At 39.3% G+C, this 21625-nt stretch overlaps 1 protein-coding gene across 1 annotated transcript in view; it reads right to left on the minus strand.

Annotated features, from left to right (window-relative positions):
- TENM1 (teneurin transmembrane protein 1) overlaps nucleotides 1–21625 on the minus strand; it is a 329411-nt gene that overhangs the window by 74961 nt on the left and 232825 nt on the right. The window contains exons 15-18 of the mRNA XM_054169769.1: nucleotides 12898–13114; nucleotides 5839–5958; nucleotides 3735–3996; nucleotides 1119–1386 (exon numbers count right to left, since the gene is read on the minus strand). Coding sequence (XP_054025744.1) covers nucleotides 1119–1386; nucleotides 3735–3996; nucleotides 5839–5958; nucleotides 12898–13114 — 867 coding nt within the window. The remainder of the gene's footprint in view (nucleotides 1–1118; nucleotides 1387–3734; nucleotides 3997–5838; nucleotides 5959–12897; nucleotides 13115–21625) is intronic.

Consider the following 21625-nt stretch of genomic DNA (forward strand, 5'->3'; position numbering starts at 1 on the left):
TGAGTGGTGGCTCAGAGGCAGGGAGAGAATGTGGGAACATTCTGGCATCAGCCTGCAGTTCTATCTGTTGAAGTAGACTATGGGACCACAGCCCTAGAGTATGCTCTTTCTCTTCTGATCTATTCCTATGTGCATTGTCTCACAACTCTTTGTGGACACCAGTGGCTGACTCTTGGACACCTTTGCATGGGTCAAACTGCAGGCACACTGCCTGTATGGATAACACAGCAGAACCTGACAAAAGCTTCTGGCTGCCCCTCAGAACAGCATGTGCATATTAGGAATGAGGCATACTCCCCGTGATGGTAGACAGCTCCATGTAGCCCTTGCTATTTGTGCTTTATAGGATGTTCTAGCCAATGCTGCTTATTATAATTCCCCTGACTTAAAACGCAAACCACAACCACTAAGGAAGTGAAACTTATTCACAATGCCAAGCTTTGCTGGTAAGGTAAATAATCTTAATGAAAAGTAGCTGTAAGATTAGTCAACTAGCAACTTAACCCCAAATTTAATTAAAAAATAAGCAAGCCTTTTAAAAACCAAATCATGAAATGAATGAAAAATGGCTGGCTCAATAAAAATGTATTTGCACAAGCAGCACTTCTGTAGCAATTCTCAGAATAGCTGCTTGTGCAACTCAGTAAAGACAGCATATGAAACATGATGATTTTCATCTAAACATCTTTAAACAATAAATCAATTAATCTTAAATGTTGGGGACATGAAATGTAGTAAGAAAAGATGCCTAAAAGTTAGAATTTTGTAAACCCTAAGTGGAAATGACATTTTAAATGTCAAAGCCAAAAAATGACAGAAACAATGACACACCAAAGGTCATATTCAAAGTAACATTCAAACCCAAAGACAGCTGAATATAATGCTGTTAGTACACAGCCATTCTCTGAGGGAAAAGGAGATTTTCAAATTGATTAAATTAGAAAGATGACATTGGAAGAACAAGAAAATAAATGTTCCTAGGAAATCATACAAGTCACTTTACCTAAAGAGGCATTTGATTTAAAAGAATATGAGTAGAGCAACAAAATTTCTAAGCCATATTTTCCTTGCTTGATGTATATAAGCACTTCTGCTTACGTCAAGGTGATTCTACATACCCATTGCCTCAGCTAGACCAGAAACCTTCTGTCCATATATATCTGTCTTATTCCAGGCAAATGTGTACACCAAATTGGCTGCAGCAGGAAACCATTTCTGAAGCAGACGTCCTTCAACGGCAACTATCAGGTGGACTTTTGTCATTCCAGAAGGGATGGTTGTGTGTGTCAAAATAATACGCAGTAAAGTTTTATACCCTGGTGTTCGACTGCTGAGATAGCTCAGCTTCACAAAACTTGAAGGAATTGGGATTTCCTCTTGGACCACCTTGGAGAAAAAACACATCATTTTATCTATAGCCAAGGAAAATGCAAAATTATAATAATAACAGCAGGTGCTTATTTTACATCTGACAATCATGACACGAACACAGTACCACTTAAAACACTGATGTCTTCTGTGTTCATATCAGCAGTGCAGTAGCCAGAAATATTACAATGCTGGAAGTTGCTTGGTCGACTTACTGGATGGCCATCTGTTTGTTTTGATAAAGAGCCTCTTGTAATGCTTTACTCTTACCTCCTGAGTAGAAAATACTATGTCTCTGGACATATTAATACATATGACCTCTATGGCTTTACCTTGGCTTTCTTACTTGGTTTACTTAAACAATGTTCTTCATCAGAATGCTAATAAAAATGTTTTCAAATTTGCACACACTTTGTATGCTACATTTGAGGAGAACTAAGAAAGCAAGCAAACCTTTATGCAAACCATCTTCTGTGCAGAAGTGCTGGCAGCAAAGCTGAGTGTCAGCAAGAAGGAGCATGCCACATGTAGGTGCAGCATAAGGAACCTAACAAGCTAAGTGGGGACACATGGCAGTGAAGATGAAACAGTCTGGGCATCAGAGTCATCTAGCTAACAGGTGAGTCCCCAGGGTGTGCCACAGAGTTCAAATCCCCTGGCACTGCTGTCAGGGCTGCTGTCTGAATCACTTGGATTAAAACTGGCTTGGATATGCCCACTGTGGGTAGTATCAGTTCCTGGCTGCAGTGAAGATAAGCCTTCAGCAACTAGAAGGACTGTATAGACTGTGAGCTTGTGAGGGGAAAAAAATGAATTTGGCCTTGACCTTGTGAATGATGTGGGCCTTGGAGCTACAAAAAGGGATTTAGCTTTTGTGATCTCCTGAGAGAAAGAGCCTTTCTGGGACAGACTGTGAGGAGGAACAAACAAGAGAAGAGAGCAGCTTCTTGGAGGATGCCACTTCAGTCACTCAAAAGCCACTGAAAACTAGGCTGTGCTTAATAAGGTTCATGGTTTTAGCGTGCTTTTGCAATAACAAGCCAAGCTAAACTCATCAAGCTTTGAAAATTACAAACTGATTTGTTCGTACTCCCCAGTTTTTAGATTTTTCTTGTTTAACAATAGATGATTTCACTTTCAAAACAAAGTCATTTACACATTGCAACAGCATCACTGTCACAGGATTGCTGCAGTACAGATGAAGGCCTGCCAGCACTTGTCGTTTCGACATATGAAGTGTAGTGTTGCCAGGGAAATCCTTCTCCTTTTATTGTTCCTGATTTGCTGTGTTCCCCTTCTTTCCTGCTGACATCCCAGCTGCCCCCTCTGTCATACATCTGACATCTCTTACCATTTTTTGATAGAAAACCAGGAAGAAATATTCATTCATTGATACATGCTAATGTATCTCCTTCTCCTATGATTCTGAGTTTCTTTTTGTTCAGTTCCCAGCACTGCACAATGGAAATCAACACCCAAAGAACCTTCTAATAACAGAAAACAGGCCTGAAGACAGTTTCTCCCTGAGCAGCCTGCAGCCTGCATCTTTGGGTACCTCACTGTTTAAAGACAACCCAGGAATACCTTACGTGGAGTAATGTGACCCAGTTTTTTCTTACTAGTGTGTATCAGTTATTTTTAATTTATGTTCATTAGCTTCACTTAGTACATTCTGTGAAGCAACATTATGACCATCAACTGCCTGAGACATAACAGTGTTTTTAATAGTTATGGAGATGTTTAGAAATAACTGAGTTCAATCAGAGGCCTCTTACAGGTAGAATAAAGGCTCTTAATCAATAGCAATACTTGTATGAGAAAGAGAGAAAAGGTTGGAAATATTCATGGCTACAAGTAGCCTCCAAAGCATCTTCCAGACTTGCTCGGTCAGATTAAAAGAGAACCCAAAATTGCTCTGCTGTGTAAAGAAAATAATAAATCCCAAGAAGCTAGCATATAGCTTGAGATGCCACTGTAAAGAACTAGAAAATGTGGACAGATGAAACATCCCTAATGAGTCTTCAAAGCATTTTGAGTCATGTCTCACACTGACGTATGGGGAAGTTGTACTGTTCATCCGTAACCTTGGAACAGCTTTGTGCAACACTTAGAAATAAATTAGCATTTCAATAATAAATCATTTTAGGACTCCCCACTTTTTTCTAGCTGGAGGTAAGAAATAAAGCACTTGAAAAATACAAAAAAAGAAAGAAAGAAAAAACTTGTGAAACTACTGAAGAGATACACATTGACGTCATTCTGACAAGTGAGTAACATCACGGCAGTTAATTGCTCACGATTTGGTATGGTATCATCTTCTAAAATTGCCTAAAACAGCCTCTTCATTTGAACAAATGATTCATTACCTGTAGCTCTGGAATAACAGTTCCTCTTTCTGGGCAGGACCCTCCAAATGCTGTCAATGGTGAAGGAAGTACAATTGGATTTGGGCTGATGAAACTACTCATGTCACAAGACGGTGTATCTGACTCTGTTCTCTGCATTATGACTTTGTCTACGATGATAAATCTATTCCAAGGCAACCAAAGTGTTCTTTTTTCAGATATGAAAGGAGATCTGTCAAAAACTAGAGTGACAGAAATGCCTCCAACAGCCACAAGGTCAAAACTGGAAAAGAGAAAACAAATAGTCTTTTTTCCCCCCTTTATCACATTAGCACAACTTTCAACATGTTGCAAACAAAAGCTCTATGTTTCTCATTACAGCCCTTAATTTACTATATGAAATCATTCCAGTATACCTTCCTAGTTTCACCTTGGTAGGCATGAAGAAGCTTTATTTCTGTGTTTTTTCCTCACACGCATCAACAGCAAGGTACAAAAAGACCTTCAATGCTACTTGGCCTACCTGCCCTCTATTAACCAACAAGAACCAATACTAACAAGTCATCTGCAACAAAAGTGTGGGTCCAGTTACTTTGGTTTATTTGAAAAGAAATCCCTATCCTAGGAAAGGGATGCTACTTATACTCTATGCAGGTACAGCATGCAGAATAAGAAGTCTCAAAGCCCATTAGGCCTTTTCTCTATTAACCTATCCTTTTCCTTTCTTTTTCTAAAGGGAGCAGGAGGAAAAGGTTGAATATGCTGTGCAGGAGACCCTTCTGTGCAGGATATGAAATTTCTGGGAAAGATGACAATTAATTGCACTGAGGACTGAATCAGCTCTTGTACAAAAGGCAGGTGGATCCTCTGGGAGCTATTGTGAAGAACCTTTGGCATATTTGGGCTGCAGAACAGTGGGATGTAGAAGGCACAGTATATGGAGTCTCAATTTCCTGAATTTCTGACATCCACAGTTAGGCGACACAAGGTAATATGTAAATAGATACTTCACTCCCTGTATTATTGAATGCATCTATTATGGGGGCTTTTGATGGTAACAAACTGTGATAAGAAGTCACACTTAATTACGCACATCTCATCACATTTCCCAAATGACACCGATTACATTCACAGTGAAGTACAGGTAGCATATTTTAATGCAACAACTTTATCCAGGCTAGCGTAAAGAGGAAATGATAATTACTAACTTTCAGTAGTGCCATTTGAAAGTCAATAAGCTAAGGTAAAATAAATATGCATGCTCTTTATTTTGATAAATTGACAAAGCCAAACAAAACAAAAAAATAATTGTGGAAACAGTGACAAATTACACTCTTTCCTTTTGGAAGATAGCTTCTGATTTCTTGTAGTTGACAACGCAGCCAAGGCAAATGAAGTTTTGAACTGTCCTTAGCAGCTTAATTCAAGTTCAGTAGGAAATCATGACCCTGTTGCAAATGGACCGGCAACCCTGGAATGCAATATGCATTATATAGGAACTTCACCTCTGAGAACTGAACTCAGCTCTACATGACTGGGGAAGGACAGGAAGCCAGGATTGCTCAGGACTGGTTGTGGAATGCCAATGTAACCATGTGGGCACTGTAAAGAGTGTGTCCTCACCCTTACTTACATGGCTCAGGTGATCAGCTAAAGGACCAGCTGATCCAGTGGAAAGTGAAGGGGGGTTGGAACTAGATGATCCTTGAGATCCCTTCCAACCCTGATGATTCTGTGATTCTGAGTTAACATCATGCCTTAGTAAATGACTTGGAAGATTCATACTTAATATGAGAAAAAAAGGAAAGAGAATTCTCTAGAATACCTGACTAGTGAAAATATTCAAATATCAAGAAGGTACTGTTAACAGCAGTCCTGTCACATCTTGACTCCAGGTGTTTGAATGCCACTGAAATCTTGTTGCCATTCAGCTTTTAAAAATTTTTATTTCTTCTTTGGTCCTTTTACTCCAGCGAGCTCTACTTAAATGTGCTTCCAGAGCAGAAGCCCAGATGCCATCCTCAATCCACACTTTTGAGCAGTGATGTTTATGAAAATTTTTGGTGGTAGATGGCCCTAACTATAAAAATCAAAACCAGTGAAGGACCAAATATGAAAGTCAAACCTTCCGTCTTGTCGACTGATGGTGTATCCATACTCATTGTGGTGCAGAAAACTGACGTTCACTCCAACCAGAGGTGTCCCATCTATTGCTACCACCTGGCCTCGGATGACACATGCCCGTCTGTTAAAAAAGGTTAAAAAGCAATGTTGGACACATCAGGAGGGTGAGAAGGGTGTGGATTTCAGAAACTGTGCCATACTTCTGTGCCAGACAGAGAGTACTACTCTGATATCACTGTGACTGCTGATTCTGAATGGAAATTCAAACAAAGTCCAAAGGACTGATTTGAAAAACCATTATCTCAGCAAGATGACACACAGACTCCCCCGTGAATTGCTGGTGTATCAAGAATATATTTCCATTTCTGGCTATATTTCAGCATACCATTTGTCCTGCCACTGAACAGCACTGCAAAGATTTCACTGATAGCGTGACTTAGCTTGCTGAATCTCTAGGCATTGATGATTTGTGAAAGGGGAGAATGAAACCTCATTCTTTGCTGCCAGGAAGAAAGCATCGCTGTCTATTAGAAAAAAAGCTGAACTGATGCAATAAGGCAGCAGGGAGACACATGGTCTTCACCAAACTTCAGAAAGTTATACAGGTAAATCCAGGAAGCACCTAATCAAATGTAACATACTTTTTTTTTTTTTTCAATCCCCCATTGCATGGTATGCCCTTTTAAATTCCCTCTGGGCTATGTTGGACTTGTATCCACTTTGCAGAATAAATATCCTCCCATTGCAGTAAAGAGGTTGGAATATGGCAGCACAGCAGAACACATCAAAGTCAATGGACAGGAAAGTGAACTCATTACTAAGTGAGTCTAATCAGAGGCTAACAGGATCACAGAATCATAGAAAATGAGAGCTGAAAGGAAATACAAGACTTTATCTTGTCCATTCCTTTGCCTCAGGTAAGATCAACTATACCTACATTACTCCAGACAGACGCTTGTCTAACTCTATAACCTCACCAAGTAACCCATTTCACTGCTTCTGTACAAGTCCTTTTTACCCAAGCCAAGTTTTCCTTCCGTCTAATGGGAATCTCCACTGCTGCCCTTTAAGACCAGTACCTTCACCCTAGACACAGAAATGGTGGAGAAATTACTCTCTTTTTCTTAGCTTTAGCCTTTTATGTATTTGAAGACTGAACAAACGTAAAGTCTCATCAAGAATGAGGAATAAGATGTAAAATAGCTTCACTAAGATGTAAAATAGCAGGATTTTCTAAGGTCTTGCAGAGCTACATTCCACTGAAATACCTTGCAGCATGTTGCCCCATGCTGTGAGATACACTACAGTAGCGTACCTCCAGCAGGTGAATGGATCCAAGTTTTGGGATGCACATAATGCCTGGAACTGTGCTTTCTCAGAGCAAAGTTAACACCAAATACAGAAATCTTTGGATAACATTTAAAGACATTTAGTATCCAAATCAACAGAATTCTTACAATGGTAACCAGCATTAATTACTCAATATAAAAAATAAGCATAAATTTAGACATTGTTCTGTTTTCCTCTCAGTTTGAAAGTTCATGGCGTACCTCAACAGACACATCCAACCTTTGCACAGTGAATACACAATCTAAAAGGAAAACTTATTTGCTCCTCAGATCAACATTATTTAGAAGACTATATATGAATTTAAAAAACAACCCTTGAGAGATTAATTGCTCATGATCCAATGAAATCATAAGTACAAACGGGAGATCATAAATTTCTGAAAATTCTGACTTGTTTCATAAGATCCCATTCTCCAAAGCTGTTCAACAGAACACTAATTTATCACTATGATATCATCAAGCCTGGCTGACTATGATCTGAGAAAATGCAACTGGTGAATATTAAGCCCTTTGTGAGCACATCATTCACCACATTTGTTCATAGGAATTCCATGCTCCCAGGACATAGAAAGATGCTGATCTTCAGCATGGATGCTGATAAATCCCAATGTGGGAGAGCTGCATTAATTCCATATGTAAAACACAATTCTGATTTACCACTTTTTCATTTTCCACATTAACTAAATTGGTTGTGGCCCTATTTGCAGGCAAAATCTGCTGCTCCACTGAAAGCAATCAAACTCTTGTGTGTCTCAACAGACTCACAAGATTCACTCAACAGAACTGTCAGGTTCAATTATTCTTTGATTTGTTAGAGCATAAAATACCAGCTTCTATTGTTTTCTCATATTTCTAACATCAACAAACCTGCCTTTCCTTTTCTAAGGCCTTTATTAGTACACTCCATATATTTACAACACACGCTGAAGTGAGAGAGAGAGACACCTCGGAGTCATTATTATTCAGTACATCATCCTCATACTCCTGTTTGTTCATTCCACACAGACCTGTCTTTTGACTCCACTCTCTCCTCATATTTTATCAAGCACACAGATTTGTGCGATAACAACTCATCAAAGTCTTCATTATTTCATACATAGTCTTTCTTCCCCCTACTCATTCACTTTACTTCTCATTATTCATAAATAATATTAAGAGACTTATCTTTCAACTTTCTTGTTCCCTTTTTATTCGTCATATTTTACAAGCCACACACATTTACGGTATATGATAAAGACACATAAACCTCATTATTCTACATCTATCAGCATTGAACTGTCTTTGCAATCTTTTAGATTTTAAATGTTCTAAGCCTGCCTCTGTGTTGCCACATTTGTCCTCATTATTTACTGTCTTTTTATTATCTACCCTAAGCTGAAGAGTCTCACTCTCTGGCCTCTTCTTTGAATTACCAGCACCTACTATATCTCTGACTAAGCATTTGATCAGAATCAGTTTTTATTTTTGCATTTACTGCAGTTATGGAAACATTTTTCAGTTACTTCATGACCAGCATAAGTGCTTGGGGAGTTAACAAACAACCCTGCAGAGTGCAGCAGGTTCTCCTCCTTCCCCAATGCCCTGACGGCTCATAAAGTGGACTGCCATGCCTGAAGGCATGTTGGCGTGCAGCTTCCCTGCAGCTTTGCTGCTTCCTTTCCTTACCAGAGCTTTTAGGGCATGTTCCCTGCAGTGGTATCACTTCATACTCAACTGACACTTCACGCTTCCTTGCTTCAACATTCACCCTCTTTCCAGATGAGCTGTGGACCTTGCTACCACTCATGGCTTTTCTTAATTCTAACAGAGAAACCTCTAAAGACCATTGTGCCTCCTCAATGTACTGCATCTCTCCTCCTCTCAGCCTCTAAGATTTATTCTACAGGCTTGTGACTGGCCTGCTTTTCTTTCTCATGGGGGATAACTCCTCACATTACCTGTCCAACAGCAACCTACTTGCTACAATTGCATGATCTTGGACTAAGGCTGTCCAAGTTGTTTTTAACTTGAAAGTAAGTGCAAAAATGTCTTTTCTCATTTGGAAGAACTGGGAAGAACATGTCCCTGATAAGCTGCCTTAGTGTTTTCAAATGCATTAAAAAATGTTTCTTGTCCCCTGGCAAGCTGTACTAAATCTGTAACTCCAGAGGGAGCAGTTGGCTTTTCGAGAGAAAGCAGAGATTCCCACGGGTTGCAGGTGGCCTAAAAGGAGTTGAATTTTTCTGTCAGTGCTTCATGGGTCATTCCATGTGTAACTGAGGATCTCAGCCCTGTGGGCCTCAGCTCTCTGCCATCAGGCAGTTTGTCTGACATCTCTAATTTAAAATATAAATAGAAGTTTAAGATTCTAGATGCATTCTTTCACTTGTAAAGCATTTTATTATTCTGCTACTTTCCCTGGCTCTACTGCTACTTATCTGTTACTTCTTTGCTTTTGTTTTGTGTGTCAAGTTTCCAATATTCTCTGAGCACCTCAGGCTGAGGCATAAGGCTCAGATGAGGAGCTCTGTCAAGCAACTTGTGAATTCGCAAGTGTCACATTACCAGAAGATGTCATTTACTGTATTACATTTCTGATTAAAATCTTCAATCAGAGAAATTAAGCTAAAGGCTAGTAAGGTACATTCATTTCTTCCTGCTGACAATGTTGCTGTAAGCAGCCTTTGAAGGGTAATTAATTCAGTACCATACATTGGACCCTTTTAGTAGACAATTTACAGGGAGTCAAATAACTTGCCAGCAGCATGCATTGAAAAAAAACTCAGCAATGAAACAAGCTAAAAACCTTCTTGAGAACAGAAGCTGATAAAAACATTATAATCTGCTATAGCCTGGTACATGCAGTAGGTCAAAACCATTCCTGATGTAAGCAAGTACATTTCCATTTGTTCAGAATGTGTCTAATCTGCCTTTCAGCATGTCACACTCTAAGTTGTGAGTTTGTAAAAACCCTGCAAAAATGACATAGCTTTGACATAGTAGAAAGAAAAATAGGCTTTGGAAACATGTAGCTTTTTAGCATACATTTTGGTGCAGTATTCAGCTGTGGTTCAACACTATGCAGTAGTAGGCAAATGTTTAAAAATTAAATCTAAGCTAAAATCTAATGTGCAAATGCAAAAGGATAGATGTTCCAGCAGTTGTCAGAACAACTAATTTTAACATTTCACACAATGTTTAAAATGCCAGGATATGGCAGAGACCAAACACTTTCAGATGGAAGGACAGAGAGCATCTTCACCATTTTTGGATAGCTAGCCCAAATCTATTTCAAATCACTTTGGCTTCACCTAAACCGAGATTCATGCAAACATCACCCACACTGGAATTCCACTGTCCTGTGGTAGAGTAAAACACAATGTCATCTGAATCAGAGGATTGAAAACATTGGATAGGCATTTCTTCTGTAATCCTCCTAATGGCTTCAGAGAAGCCAACAAACAACAAAGTAGCAAAACAAGACAGACAGGGATTTTCGAAATTCGAGCACCAGGGGGAATTGATGCCAGTACTCTGAAATGAATGTCACCATTTCATCCAATCCTTTAAAAATGCCTAGTTGAACCACCAATGCTACAAAATAAGTGGCATTGCAGGCAGCCTTGAGTTAGTATCATCTGCCTGGATGCAACCTTTTCAGCAATAGCCAAAAGGAGATTAAAAATCCCCAAGCATTCTTTGGTCTGTACCAGATAGGCAGGATCACAGATTCCTGATTTTTTTTTTTTTTTAACTGTACTAACACTTGTCTTTCTGAATTTTTTTCAGCAATCTTAATTCTCAGAAGAACAGACACTAGATGACAATCAGATTGACAATGTCAGAGGAAGATTTCTGAACAGAGGCAGCACAGCTAAGCTATTGCCTCCTTCTGAGACTCTGCTTATCTCTCATCCTTGAGGAAAATTCTGGCAGTTTTTAATAATATTTGACTTATGGATGAGCAATTTTTCAACAGCCTGGAAGACTTGAGGATCAAGTAAAGTGTAGACTGATGAACTCCTCGGGGTGCCCAGTACATTGCAGATTATTGTTGACAAAACCCAGGAGACATGGCGCAGCGCAGGTCTCCAGGCACTGCCCCGATTCCCAAGATATGGACAGCCTCATCTGAATTCCAATGATCTTCCCACCAAACCAACTAGCAATTTCTCCACAGTGGGAGGAAATGCTATCTGGGGTGTGAACAAGGTACTGATGCAAGTACAAGTCTTATTCCTTAGTGGTATAAAGTATCAAACAATGGCAAAGGTGGGCTGCTGCTCACATGTGGGCCTTCGCTGCTCTTTGCTCTTCAAAGCCAAGGCAGATATCAGGGCAAAGAAATGAAATACTCAGAAAAAGCTTTTAAATCCAAGTTAAATCCCATCAATGATAGCTTTAAAAGATCAGTTCCTTATATCTATAAAAGCACGTTGATGGGATTATATGCAATCTGGCTGCTAACATTTGCAGTGTCACAGAACACTGTACAGGCAACTTGAGTGCTCACCTCCTCTATGAAAACACCTCCCTGTGAGGCATGTTGATGAGGAAAATCTTTCACTGGTGACTAATGACTTTTGGTTTAAATTGCAGCATGCTCAGCTGAGCATACAGACAGTCAAGGCCCCTGCACCAAGAGCAGTGGCACTGTGCATCAGCAAGACACTGAAACCCACCACAGGCATGCAGGGGCTTTCCATCAAATTCACTTTCATGCCCCATACTTCTACATATTTATGACATCCTGTTAAATTATTAATAGTGATTAAATGTTTAGGTATTTCAGATCAATAAAGACTCTGTTTACATATTTACTTTATTAAAAATTAATAAGCTACAAAGCAAAAGTGCACTGAATTAGTGTGCATCTATGGAACGAAGTTCAGGTTGTAAGCTAAGTGCTATGCACTGTACTGTGAAAATAGAAACATTCTTATGTCCTTATTACTGGAACATGGTTTATCTAATGCAGAGACCTAGTTGACAGGGTAACAGTTAGGTGATGGGGATGATTTGTGGATCTCTTTGTCAGTATGTAAGTTATAGGTTCCCAAGCGAACTACAGCATAAAAACTTATGTGCCCCTATATTTCAAATGTTCAAGAAAATATGTGCTACCACATTTTCTGAGCAAGTAAATGCCCCTCTCCCATTGCACAGTGTTTTCCTGTTAAAGGGCAAGCCAAACACTCCGAGATCACTGTTGGCATGACAGCTTGAGAATAACCTGCAGCACAAAATTCCACACTGGTCTATCAACATGTAGTAAAACAAACAAGTTTGTTAATTAGATAGCTGGATTATATGTAGAGTGACATGTGTTAAATTTATTACACTGTGAATACCAATCGAGTTCTACAGGGCAGAAAGGTGACTGAATACAATGCACATGAATCTAACTCCTCCTTCTGCTTCCTGTCATTACATCTACCTGCAGCATAAAGTGCTGAAATTTCCGCCACTTCACAAGTATGAGATACTTTACCTTCCACAACAAAGCTGTCTTAACAACAGTAGCAACTTGTTGGGGTGACACTTTAATGAACTTCATAGGTAGCAACAAGAATCTGATAAACAAATTTGTCAGCTGTTGGGACTTAAAAGTTTGCCATCCTTTTGGGTATTTTTTGATCCCTGGTGAAGAATTCTCAGCTATCCAGGTTTTCTCCTGGTTAAATGGCAGTTCTCAATACTTAGAGAAGTTGTTTGTTTCAAAGAAAACTCACCTGCTTTCAAAGGATATATCTCCTGGGATGACGTGAGTGCTTTCCTTCCCAATAAGGAATCTAATTCGATCATAAAAGAGCCTTGGAGGATGTTGAGAGAATGGAGGTTGGCTGTGTTGAATAAGGTCAAGGGGATCAGGTGAACCCTGGCAGAGAGGACTGGCATAACAATTGCTTTGCTGACAGCAGTCAGGGTCTACGCAGTCTGTCAAGCCATCTGAAACATAGGAGGGAAAGTTCAGGAAATTGAGCGATTCTGAGAACAAAGCACTGTGTTCACTACTGGAGAACACAGGAGGTATTTAATCAATTGGAAGGCATGCTGATTATGGCACATTCAAATTCAATAAAGCATTAACATACATGCCTAGCCCAGGAAGGGTGTTTCTCTCTAGTCATTAACAAGTATCACCTTGTGAAAGCTCTTCATGATAATGAGAAAACAGAACATACAAACTAAGTAAATAGGGAAGAGCAGGACTGTTTTCACTGCAAAACAGGCAGAACTGAAAAACCATTACACAGTATTTGTTAGTCCAGCAGGTGCATGATCCCCACTGCATCTCCAAGAGTTCCCCAATGTCACTACTGGCTGTTCACATCTGTAAAGAACATGCGTTTGCAAAACAGTATGCAGTAATGACCTCTGAAATGCTACCTCATTCTCCTAAGCATTTTCTCTACAGCAGTAAACCAAGATCCTTGACACAGTCATTCAAATAAGCTATTTTAAGCCCTGAAATAGTTTTATTAGTGCTTTAGGATGTTTACTTTTCTCTTACTCATTGCAATACTAGAATACTCTGAAAAAGGGCAGAATCATGACTGTACTCCTTTTGTAGTTGGTGACAAATACACATCTTGATGCAGGATCTATCCCAGTGACCTGACAGATACAGTCATCTTCATGGATGTTTGCACCAGGAAAGCAAACTTGAAAGTGAAAATAAACCTATTCCTCCTCCCTCCATTTTTAAGTATGAAAAATAGAGTAAATAATTGATTCCTCCCATCAAAAAACCAAACCAAACCAAAACTGCTTTTCCTCATGGACAAACTTGCAAAAAGATTTGTGAGAGAAATTTATTTACTCAAATATTCAAAGCTTATGATGAAAACTGAAGCACTGAAGTGCATCCAAATTAAGTACCTAAATAAAAGCAGAAATTGGGCTGTTGGCACATAATTGATTCTATCAGCAGCTTACATGTCCAAATTACCGAAATTACATACTTGACCAGAAACACATTTCATAATGTACAGTAAAATGTCCAACTGCCTTCTTAAACATCCAATTTATGGCTTAGCAGTTGCCAACTTGCTTAGATTGACAAGCACACTAATGCATATAAAGCAAGATTACTGCATCATATCCTTCAACAAAGACATCTCTTTGTACTGTTAACAAGGTCAGTCTGAATAAATGTGGAGTACTCATACCACTGTATGCATTTCCCTGGTGTTAAAATCAGAATGTTACAGGACCAACATACATTTGGCTATTTTAACTTCATATTTTGACTTTTCATGCTCTGTTCATACCAACACTTTGGTGCCTATCAAACTCTACCTCCTCAGGGCAAACTGTGTTATCAGGGAAGCTGCTATAGTTTTGTCATTGACTTTAACGGGTGCGAGACCAGCCCTCAGCCAACTGCTCTTTTCTCAGCAGAGCATACTGCACTGTGTGAATGTGCAGTAAATAACAGCATAAAATATTCACTTTGAAAAGAGAGCAAAAGCCCTTCTACAGAACAAACAAGTGTAATGAAATTGGTTTTCCTGAAATCCGAAAATCCTTGCCCAACCTTGCGCAAGGTAATTGCTCGAATAAGCAAAAAATATTAACAAATCTATCCTACTGCAGCTGGGAAATCAGTGCAGGCTAGTTTTTGTGATAATGAGCCAAGGGCAATTGCAGATAGCTAGCAATAATAATCTGAGACTCTTGGATCCACCAAAGATGGCACAGCTACAGGTCAGTTCATGCTTTAAGTTCTTCCCATGTTCCTGGAGTTGTGAGGACAACAGGTCTTTGCCAGAGGTGGGAGAAGTTGTTCATAGGGCACTGTTGAGTTCATTGAGTGTACCAGTCACTTGGGATTCAGGAAAACCTAGAAAGCTATTGAAATCTGCTAGGATGGAGGAGCTCATGATGTAAACCAGGGGTTTTTTTCCATTGTGTTCTTATGAAAAAGCACAAGAGTTTTTTGGGTTGAAACCTGAGCAGCAGTCTTGGAACTGGAAGGAAAAAAATACCCTTTCCTACTGTTTCCTCTTTCTTGTCCAAGGAATGAAACTCCACAGAATTTATATACTTAGCAAGTGAGCTGAAAAGCATAACATTAGTACTAGATTCTCCAAGCCTGCTAGACTTGAAGAGATGATACCACATGATCACAGGACGTTAGGGGTTGGAAGGGACCTCAGGAGATCATTGAGTCCAGCCCCCCTGCCACAGCAGGATCAGGTCCCACGGGAATGCATCCAGATTGGTCTTGAGTGTCTCCACAGAAGGAGACTCCACACCCTCTCTTGGGAGCCTGTTCCAGTGCTCTGTGACTCTCACAGTGAAGAAGTTCCTCCTTGCATCAAAACTGAAATCTCTTACTTTTGCTTTGTATGGGTGAATATCCCTGCAGAGAGCTCTAATGTGGTTAGATGTAGCCACTCAGGGCTGGTCTCTGCTACTGAGATGGTGTATGGCAGTGACAAATCTTGTTCAAGGAGTCAAGGTACCTTCTGGAAGGTACTAATTCCTACAAACTGACCTGGGAAACTTAACAAACATTGGTCTGACAGAATAAGCACTAATCACTAAAAGGCACACTCATTTCAGACTAACAGTGTCCATGGGGAAGCTATTCTGGAGTAATTTATTCCACAGTAGCTATTCTGATTAATTTTTTCCTTGTCAACAAGCCATTAGATGTGGGAACTAAGCTGACCTGATTAATTTATGTAAGAAATAAAAGTGAAAAGCCACAGAATTATTAGAATGTGAAGATTTGCTTAGACAAGAAATAGCTATAAAAACAACAATTAAATACTTTGCTTTCTCCAACAGAGTCCTTATTCTTCTCTGCTTCAGTCAACAGCTTACATGCCTAGCAACAAAATTCCGTGCATTCATGTTGGACACTAAAAGAAACCAAATAAAGGGAAAGCAGGTTTCCATCTTCCAGTCAGACTCAATTTTCATCTTTTCTTTGCAGCTTACTTGTCAGCAAAGTGACTCTCTGATAAAGTCTTCCAGGTTCTGCTAATGGAGTTATTTTGGTTTGAATTACTTTCACTTGGTTTCATTTGCCTCTCCAGGCTCTCAGGGCTACAGAACAGTGGGTTTCCTGTGAGTAGGGACGTAAAATCCCAGAAGCATATCTGAATAAACCATGGTGAGAATGGTATTTGTCCAAATAGCACCATGCATTTACATGCAGATTAGCATTCATGGTTTATTCTCTTTCTCTCATACTGAGCACCAAACATAACCCCCCAAAAAAACCTACTGTAATTCAGCATGATACCCCTTAAAACAAACCAGGTAAATCAGACTGGTACAGCATCACAAGTTACATATGGAGACAGGTTATGATAATGCAAATCATATTAGTAAGTGCATGTGAGGAAGACTTTTGAAATGAGATTTTTAATCCAGGAGAATAACACAGAAAACCCACATTTTATAAAGTATAATATCAAACTCTTTAACTTGAAAATGCCACAAATATGCTAGTCAACTCTCAAGCAATGGTCACATTATTTAGTTAAGTTTTCATATTAGGAACTAGCTACTAAAAAACTCACTGTGTTAAGAAAGAAACAAGATTTCTTATAAATCTCAGGAGACAACAGTCAGAAGTATGAACAAACTACTACAAACAGCAAGAACTGTAATTCATGCAGCAGAGAAACCTGTACACTGACATTTTACTGTCAGTTACCCCAAAGTGCATCACAGGCTGAAATGTATTCCAGAGGTGTAAATGATTTTGTTATTAGCATTTAAAATGCTAATGTATAATCTCTAAAATGCAGCCAGGCACCTTCATGGTGCACTATATGTTATATAATAAAGTGATTCACATCTTGATGAGTTTGAGATTATGGTTTCACATCTTCCAGGTACCTTGCTTTGTACACAAGAGATTGTGATGAACTAAGATTTTTGTTTCTGAAACGTGAATTAGACAATTAGAATACCTTTAATATTACTGCTAAAATAGAATTCACAAAGATCAACTTGAGGATAAAGAGCACTTCATAGCACTCTTACATTATTTAAATGACCTCAAAGAAAAGGCACAGAAGCCAAAGCAGGTTGATCTGGTTTCAGTCACACTACTCCTCTCTGCAATGCTGTAGCTCACAGAGTAAGGACAAGATTTTCCCATTTCCTTGCCAGGGAAGGGATCCTTTCAAGAAGCCTTCTATAAGAAATGATATTAATATTTATAGTGTCAGGAGTTTGTGTCAATGGAATCATACAATGTTTTCCATCAAGCAAAATATATTTTCTTGCCTATATTTTATATATATATATATATATTTTTTTTTTTACTTAATATGATGGAAACAATACCACGAGTGTGATGGAATTACCTCCTCAGCTGTGTTTCTGCTGCAGTGATGGAAGGCTCAGTTTGTGCATGGTACAGCACATTCTCTAATGTCCACATTATGCAGCAATCTCTCCTCTACATGGATGATCACCTTCAGCAGTCAGCCAGATTTGCACTGGAGCTATGGACCCACCTCTTTACTGGTACTTGCCAGCAATATATCTTTACTTACCATGTTTGGGCAAATGCTCTACAGTGATTGTATTTCATATGATTTGTACACAAGCTTTCTATATGCTGCATAATATCTATATTAAATCCTCAATAAAATAACATCTGGAGACGAAAAAAAGCATTCTGTCAGCTATAAGCTAACAGCAAGAACATGGAACAAGTCACGTATTTTTGGGCACAATGTGAACAGCTCAATGCCATCTACTTTTCAAATGCTGGCTTTTCTAGGCTTTTCATCTACCCTTGTATTACTTGCAATTCAGGACTGCAAATATGGGAATAACACAATAACTCATGTAGCTGACAATGGATTTGTGTTCACAATCAGTACAAATTGTCTAGGTAGCAGAACATCTAAGGACATTAAAGAGGCACTGGGTGGGGTCACTGGTAAGGGAAGCAAAGAACAAAGCAGTTCTAATTTCAGCAGCAGTCGCTTCCCTAGCTCACCCGCACAGTGTGCAATAACTGTCACAGTAGCTTCTTTTCTATTAAACCACTGAGACGCTTTATTAACTGGCTATGAAAACGACAAAGTCAATCAGACTCTACCTCCCATGTTACTAGGTTAGTTAATTTAATAAAACATTCACTATCATTAGGTTCTGGCAAGCAAAATGTAAATAACTAGCAATAATCCTTAAAATTGCTATTCTACTTTAAAATTCATTAAAAGAGCAGAGTCCTTAACTCTTCAGGCTTTTTTTCACATCCAGAGAGGACTCTACTAATGTTAACTATGATAGCTTTGAAGTTTTACTGTTAATGCCAAACCCAGAATATTAGAAATGGTGCACATGCTTATACCTGTATCCTTGCATACTCACCAATCAGAGAATCCTAGAACGGCTTGGGTTGGAAGAGACCTTAAAGATCATCTATTTCAAACACTTATGCTAATAAATATACTTGCTCAGTCACGTGAAAATGAAACCCATCTCTAAGCAATACACTATACTTAGTGTAAGTACTAGCAATAACCTTTGTGCTCAGTGCTGAAAAGCAGCCCAGAGGTGTGTGGGGGAGTGTTCTTCTGCTCCCACTGTACTGATCTGACCTATGTCCAGAATGTCTTCAAAGGAAGTGAAAAATGGGCTTTAAGTTCCTCCTTTCAGTAAACAGATCTCATTCTCTGCACTCCTTTGCCAATACAACATCACTGTAGGGTTCAGAGGTCAACCCAAGCAATGAGGATAAAATGCAAGCAGAGTATATAGAGAGGGACCCAGACCAAGAGACCAAAGACTCCCTTCAAGCAACTCGTATTTGTATCTCTTCTCTTAGTGTGGCTGCATGTGATTGGCTGATGATGTGGCTGAATGGGATTGGTTCCAACAAGCTTTTCTTCAGACTCTTACTGGCTAGTGATACTTGTTAAGCTAACACAGCCCTATCTCATCTACTATAGTTACTCGTTAAGCTAGCGCAGGTGGTTCCTATCTCATTTCACAGTTTCTTACCCTCAAACATTTGGTCCAGATTCTTTCTTCTTTCCAGATTCTCATGGGACACAGTCCCCCACAGTACAACCTAAAAAACTCAGCACCATGACTCTCAACACTTCTAGGATTTGAGCTATTCAGTGCACTCCATGATCCATACTATTGTTTGTGGAAAAAATATCCACAGGATTCTTCAGCTTGCACTTGCTTGCTTCCATTTACAGATTTCAAATAAGAATTACACAGTGCCTGTGCCGACTTGTTCCACCAGAGGCTCAGTTAAGTCCAATTAGGGTTGCCAGGTAATCTAAGCAAACTGAATCAAAGAGGAACTTCAGAAGAGAATAAGCAGCAGTAGCCATCATGAGATTCTAATGCCAACTTGTAAACATTAATCCAAACTGCTTCTCAGATATTAGCTCTTAATACATACCATGAGGCTGTTAACTGGGAACACTGGCATTTGTAAAAAGACATTGGGAACTCACCAGTGTTCCTGTGGAAAGGCTGCAGAATGTGTTATCCAGTGGTGCTTGGCCTTCCATGCACAGGAGAATGCAAATATATCAAGGTATGATTTTTAGAAACTGTGAGTATCCCCAAGGAGCCCTCACTGCTCAGCAACAATGAAAACCATTCCCATCAGTATTATTTATATTGTGTAATAATAGCATATTACTTATATATGGACTCAATATCTCTGTGATGGATAGGTTATTAAAATGCCAATGGATGGGTCAGAGATACATCAATATTTTAGCAGCACTGGTTATCAACCCAAGGCTATGCTGAGTCATGTATTTTCCTGTGCTTGGGAAAGCTTGGGGAAAGCTACAATAACTGTCTCAAGTGACTGAAGGAATATTTGGAAAAGAATTCAAAGCTTGTAGTAAATAGTATTTTCCTCAAAAACAAACAGTCAAAATTGATTCACAAAAGGAAAACGATGCAAAGAGATCCAGGCGAAATTAAAAGGGAGATGCATATCAATGAAATTAATGGGAGTGATAGCCTGCAACTTTCAGCTCAAGTCAAAGACCAGCATGTGCAGCAGCAATGTAAATAGGTGTGAGAAGAAGAGGTGAATTGTGGCTTGGCAAGGCAGGGAGGTGACCTGGGAGGTGATGTTGAGTGCCTGGTGTGTCCCAGTGCTGCAAGCGGCATGCTTGGCTTCCTCTGCCTGGGACATCAGCAAGTGCCTGCACAGAGCTCAGCAGCTACCAAAGCTTCCAAATGAGCTTAAAGGACCAGCAGACAAGAGAAAATGACCTGCTCAGATGAGCTGAATGGTCATTTTATAAACTGAAAATGAAATCATGTCATTCATGACAATGAAGAAGCATAAGAAAGGGGGAATAATGTGATACTGAGGGAAGCCACAGCAAGGGAAAGGCCCCACTGCAAAGGACATCTGCTTGACTTCTTGGCATTATTTAATGGACATCACAATGCTAACAGACTGAAGATATACTCCACAAGAGCAAGTGCAAACCAAGTTGTTGCCCATCTGTTATAATACTGAGACCTTTTCAATGATATTTGTAGTGGTATTTGAACAGGTAAACATGCCCTTAAGTCTGCAAGTAGGAAAAAGCCAAGGGAGAGTTCCGAGATGGAATGGGAAAGGCAGTTCTGGTGCAGTCAGGGTACAAGTATATACTAATGGGAGTCTAAAAGCAATAGTGCTCTCTGCTTGGGAAAGTATTTCCCCATGTGTTTAATGTATGGGAAACTGCACTGGTGGGAAACTTGGTGCTTCCTTGGTCTACAGAACTGGGGATGCCTATGAATATGCTTGTGGCTTGTCTTTATACTAATATACTAGTCCTTAGGAAATTAATTCAAGACTTCCTCCCCGTCCAAGCTTTTGTGCTGTTTCAACAATAAAACTATACCAACAATAACACTAACACTTCCTCATGCCAAATAAATAACATTATTCAATCTGTACAGTTGGAACTAAGAAAATACTTCCTTTTCTAACACCTTTTTCTTTTCTATCATGTATTTGAATGCAGTTTTATATAGTAAAATCTCAGTTTTCCAGTCCCTGAAAGTACTGTATAATGAATCAAATAGAAACTACACAAAATTATCACTTTAACTCTTGAAATTAGAGCTGGTTTGAAATAATAATTCAGCTTTACTACAGCTTTGATCTTTGGTTGTGACTTTTTCCTAATGAACCTGAAGCACAAAACATCTCTTAAGGACTGAGATATAAATGTTTGATTTAAATACATCTGTAATGACTATGACCTTTGTTAGTGACAATCATAGAATCATTAATGTTGAAAAAGACCTCTGGGATCAAGTCCAGTCATCAACCCAACACTACCATGACCAATATACCACGTACCTAACTGCTACATCTACACAATTTTTAACACCTCCAGGGATAGTGATTCTACCACTTCCCTGTGCAGCTTGATTTGGAACATACAACAGTAGTAAATTAGTGAAAATTAGGTAAGGGCTTTCAATCCTAGA

The sequence above is a fragment of the Dryobates pubescens genome, chromosome 18 (assembly GCF_014839835.1).
Source record: "Dryobates pubescens isolate bDryPub1 chromosome 18, bDryPub1.pri, whole genome shotgun sequence".
Lineage (NCBI taxonomy): Eukaryota > Metazoa > Chordata > Aves > Piciformes > Picidae > Dryobates > Dryobates pubescens.